Raw genomic sequence first — 4,190 nt, forward strand, 5'->3', positions numbered from 1 at the left:
AATAAAGGTCCATAGACTGCAGGTGGAGAGCCCCTAATCAGAGAGAGGAGATAGTTCCAGGTCATCCTAAAATCTCCCTACAAGGTAACAAAGAAGGCAAATGTCTGACAGAACCCTGCCATTTAATTAGCAGGCAGTCCCAAGACAATCGTTTATTCTGTTCTTTAAACTTGATGAAATCCCAGCCCTCTGTCTTTTAGAAGGTGTGAGAGCACCTTGCAGGAAAGTCTTTCCCAAGCCAATATGCCAAAATTCGAACACCAGAACTCCTCTAATTCTCAAAGTTAGACAACCAAAACTCTTTCCAACTAGTAGCCGGAAATAGGACCACTCAGAAATCACATCCGGAGCATTTTTCAGGGCCGCCGCATTCAGCTGTTTTGGTTGAGCACTATATAATCCTATAACTAAATGAAATGACTCTGTTGCCATCCTTAAGGGTACAGATTGCTGGGCTCTCTCATTCTTATACCTTGTTTAAGATACAATGCTCACATATTCAATATCAAAAATAGCACAGATTACCCAATCAGAAAGGATGCTGACTATAAACAACTAGTATAGGCATAAAAAATGTGTCCTAGCTGAATTTCAGCCTTGCCCTCTTCACGCAAGGATGGGGACTGTCTTCTAGACAATCCCTATATCTTGACCACTAATTTCACCAAGGAAAGTCAGTTTCTAACCATGTATTCATTAACAAAGCCTGTGGTATTGATCAGAAATCAACATAGGTAAAATACTCAGAGTAGCTATCTCTGGAGGGTGGGCTCTTGATTCAATGCTGGCTAGCCACTTCTGGTGGGTGTAATCCAGCAACTGTCTCTAGTATATGGATTAAAATGAACACAAATGCAGATATATCATAGAGATTATACTCAAAATTTTCATATAGAATACCCAATACCCAAATTGGCCAAATACCCAATTGTCACTCCTTTGGTAAAAACAACCTGTTAGGTTATTAAGCTGCAAAAATATTTTGGAAACAAGAAAGATCTCTTATGGGGTCCCAGCAGCTCGGGCGGCGGGAGGAGCGGTAGCGGCCAGGCAGCCCAGCTTCGTGAAGGCTCTCGGCGCGCCGCGGCCCGCAGGCACCGGGCACGCGCCCGCCCCGCCGCCACGATGCCCAAGAGGAAGGTCAGCTCCGCCGAGGGGGCGGCGAAGGAGGAGCCCAAGAGGAGATCGGCGAGGTTGTCAGCTAAACCGGCTCCTGCAAAAGTGAAAACGAAGCCAAAAAAGGCGGCAGGAAAGGATAAATCTTCCGACAAAAAAGTGCAAACAAAAGGGAAAAGGGGAGCAAAGGGAAAACAGGCTGAAGTGGCTAACCAAGAGACTAAAGAAGACTTACCTGCAGAAAATGGAGAAACTAAAAATGAGGAGAGCACAGCTTCTGATGAAGCAGGAGAGAAAGAAGCCGTCTGATTAATATCACACACCTGGTCCTATCAGTGGTCCCTGTCTCCCTTCTTGTACAATCCAGAGGAATATTTTTATCAACTATTTTGTAAATGCAAGTTTTTTAGTAGCTCTAGAAACATTTTTAAAAAGGAAGGAATCCCACCTCATCCCATTTTTTAAGTGTAAATGCTTTTTTTTAAGAGGTGAAATCATTTGCTGGTTGTTTATTTTTTGGTACAACCAGAAAATAGTGGGATATTGAATATGGGAGGCTTTGATTGTCTTGGGTGTCAGCTTAACATTCCACAGATGGAGGGTAGCTTTTATATCCTGTAATACAAAGCATACTTAATGGCAGTTTGGAGTCAGCTGTGCATTTAATGTCTTAAACACTTTAAATTACTTCTCTTCCCACGTTGTTTTTGGTAGAATTGTTTCCTAAAGCAAACCACTCACCCCTTGATCTTGGCTCTCCTGGGCAGAATTTTGTGCACTCTGTAACATCTTTGGTCGTGGTAGTCCAGTTCTTCTAGTAACTGTTAATGTGCTGTGAACGATTGACAATTTGAGTATGTAGTGTATATGATATTAAATTGTGAATTAGTGGGACTTACGATGTAACAGCATATCAATATTTGAAGATATTGGTACTTGATATCCTGTGAAGGCAAATTTGCCCCCAAATTTTAAGCTGGAAAGTCACTGGAATAACTGTTGAGAAAAGAATCACAACTACATGATTTTTTTAGGTTTTTGGTACGTATGTTGAGAATTGTGTACAAATTGAAATGTCTGTGTACTGATCCTCAAAACAACCACAACCAATAAAATCTCAGTTATGAAAAAAAAAAAGAAAGATCTCTTATATCTATCACTGAAAGGATTTTTTTTTTAACTTTCTCTTTGAGTTGGGGTGTTGCAGTTAGCCTTCATTAAATGATATTTTGCAAGCTTTGGGAAATCCCCAAAGTTTAAAGTTTCAGTAGAGAGATCCTGTCATCCCCTTTATAAAGCATGAAGGGATCCAGTTAAACAAGACTGTCTGGAAAAACTAAAAGATCAGCACATGGAAAGATCACAATGAAAACAGAGCCGTAGAAGAGGATAAAGCCGTTGCTCTTTGAAAGTGACCAGTTGCAATTGTGTGTGACAGAAGAAGATATTAGTACAGCACAATTGAAGACTCCGAGAAACAATGGGTGAGATTGAAAAGGAAGACATTTGGGCTAGAGAGAAGGGCAGATTCCTCGCTTCCTCCTCCAAGGTCAAAGCAATCTCAAGGGTCCAGACAGCGGCGCCGCCTTCCACTAGGCTGCACCTAGTGAAATACAGTTTCTGAAAACAACCTAAGTTGGGATCATGTGAAGGAAATGTGGAAGTGAAGTACTCAGCTAACCCAGGAGTGAAAAAATAGCCCAAACAAAACTCAGCATAAAAGCTGTAACGAGAAAATGGCAACTATGAAAAGAGAGAGACGTAACCTAACTAGTTCTGATCCAAAAAATAATTTTAAATAAAGAATGATGTTTCAATAGCAGCTACACTGAATCATGACCAAAACAAAGCCGACTAGAATGCCAAGGACTCAACAAAATGGTCGTGATTATAGTAGAAAATACCTTTTTTTTTTTAATTAGGCTTATTTGCTTTATTAAATTATATGGAAATCATTGTCAAATAAGAAGTAATACTAAGCTTTCTTTACATTGTATTTTTTTTTCTTTTCAACATAGCATGTTCTTTATTCACAATCAATGCTCCTCTGTCTTTTTTTTTTTTTTGGAGTATAATTGCTTCACAATGGTGTGTTAGTTTCTGTTTTATAACAAAGTGAACCAGCTATACATACAGAAAATACCTTTTTTTAAAAAAATTCTGGAACAAAGCTAGACTCCATTTCCCAGCATCCTTTACAGCATTGTGTGCCAGTTCTGACCAGTCTACTATGGATGAAAGTGATAAACCTCTTTCCAGATCTGGCCCACACAAACCACTCATGCTCACCTCCCTACTTTTTCTGGGCTCCTGAAGAACTGCATAGAGTAAAAGCAGTGTGAAAAAAATGTGAGTACCAATGAATAGTGGAATTATGAACAATCTTTTGCCACTTCTTTTCAATTTCCTGTACTTCTCATAATTTGTATGATAAGCAACCATCATAAAATGTTTCAGTTTTATGATACAGTAAATATATATTTTATATATATATATTATATATATATAAAATCTTTTTTAAAGTAAGTTATAACTTTACTAACTTTAATAACTCTAGATAGCATGGATTTGGGTGTGCTTGTTCAGTAATATATCCCTAGCACCCAGGACAGTGCCAGGAACACTGCCAGTATTTAATAAACGTAGTTTGAAAGAATGAATTTGAATGAATTGAAAGAATGAAAGTTTCTGGTATCCTCAACATTCTGCCTAGTTGTCAATGCTCCTCTTAAAATGTGATGGTCTCAATTAAATAAAATGCTTAAGACAACACCAAAATACTTTCCCTATCCTCTTCATGGTGCAGAGTATCCTGAGACTATTATGTTCCATTACCATACATCTAGGGCTATTATTTATACAAACATGACCCAAGATTGCACCTGATACTTTTGGGGTTTGTTTTTATGAGGAAAACACTGTTCGCTTATAATCAACTAAAACCCTTAAGTCTTTTTCACATAATTTGCTGTCAAGCCTGATTACCCTCATTCTGCACTTGTACAATTGATTTTTGACCCCCAAATGCTAGACTTTAAATAATCCTTGTTAGGTTTTATCTTATTTGTTTTGGT

The 4,190-nt window shown here is 38.5% G+C and overlaps 1 protein-coding gene across 1 annotated transcript; it reads left to right on the forward strand.

The window, feature by feature from the left end:
• Positions 1 to 1,012: 1,012 nt before the first annotated feature.
• On the forward strand, positions 1,013 to 1,515 carry LOC132491297 (non-histone chromosomal protein HMG-14-like). The gene has a single exon (XM_060100175.1). The coding sequence runs from the start codon at positions 1,126 to 1,128 to the stop codon at positions 1,423 to 1,425; it is 300 nt and encodes a 99-aa protein (XP_059956158.1). The 5' UTR covers positions 1,013 to 1,125; the 3' UTR covers positions 1,426 to 1,515.
• Positions 1,516 to 4,190: the final 2,675 nt, after the last annotated feature.

The sequence above is a fragment of the Mesoplodon densirostris genome, chromosome 5, assembly GCF_025265405.1.
Source record: "Mesoplodon densirostris isolate mMesDen1 chromosome 5, mMesDen1 primary haplotype, whole genome shotgun sequence".
Taxonomy (NCBI): Eukaryota; Metazoa; Chordata; class Mammalia; order Artiodactyla; family Ziphiidae; genus Mesoplodon; species Mesoplodon densirostris.

Bases quoted from the DNA above. Each gene is read 5' to 3' on its own strand.
- LOC132491297 (XM_060100175.1), top strand. From the start codon at position 1,126: ATGCCCAAGAGGAAGGTCAGCTCCGCCGAGGGGGCGGCGAAGGAGGAG.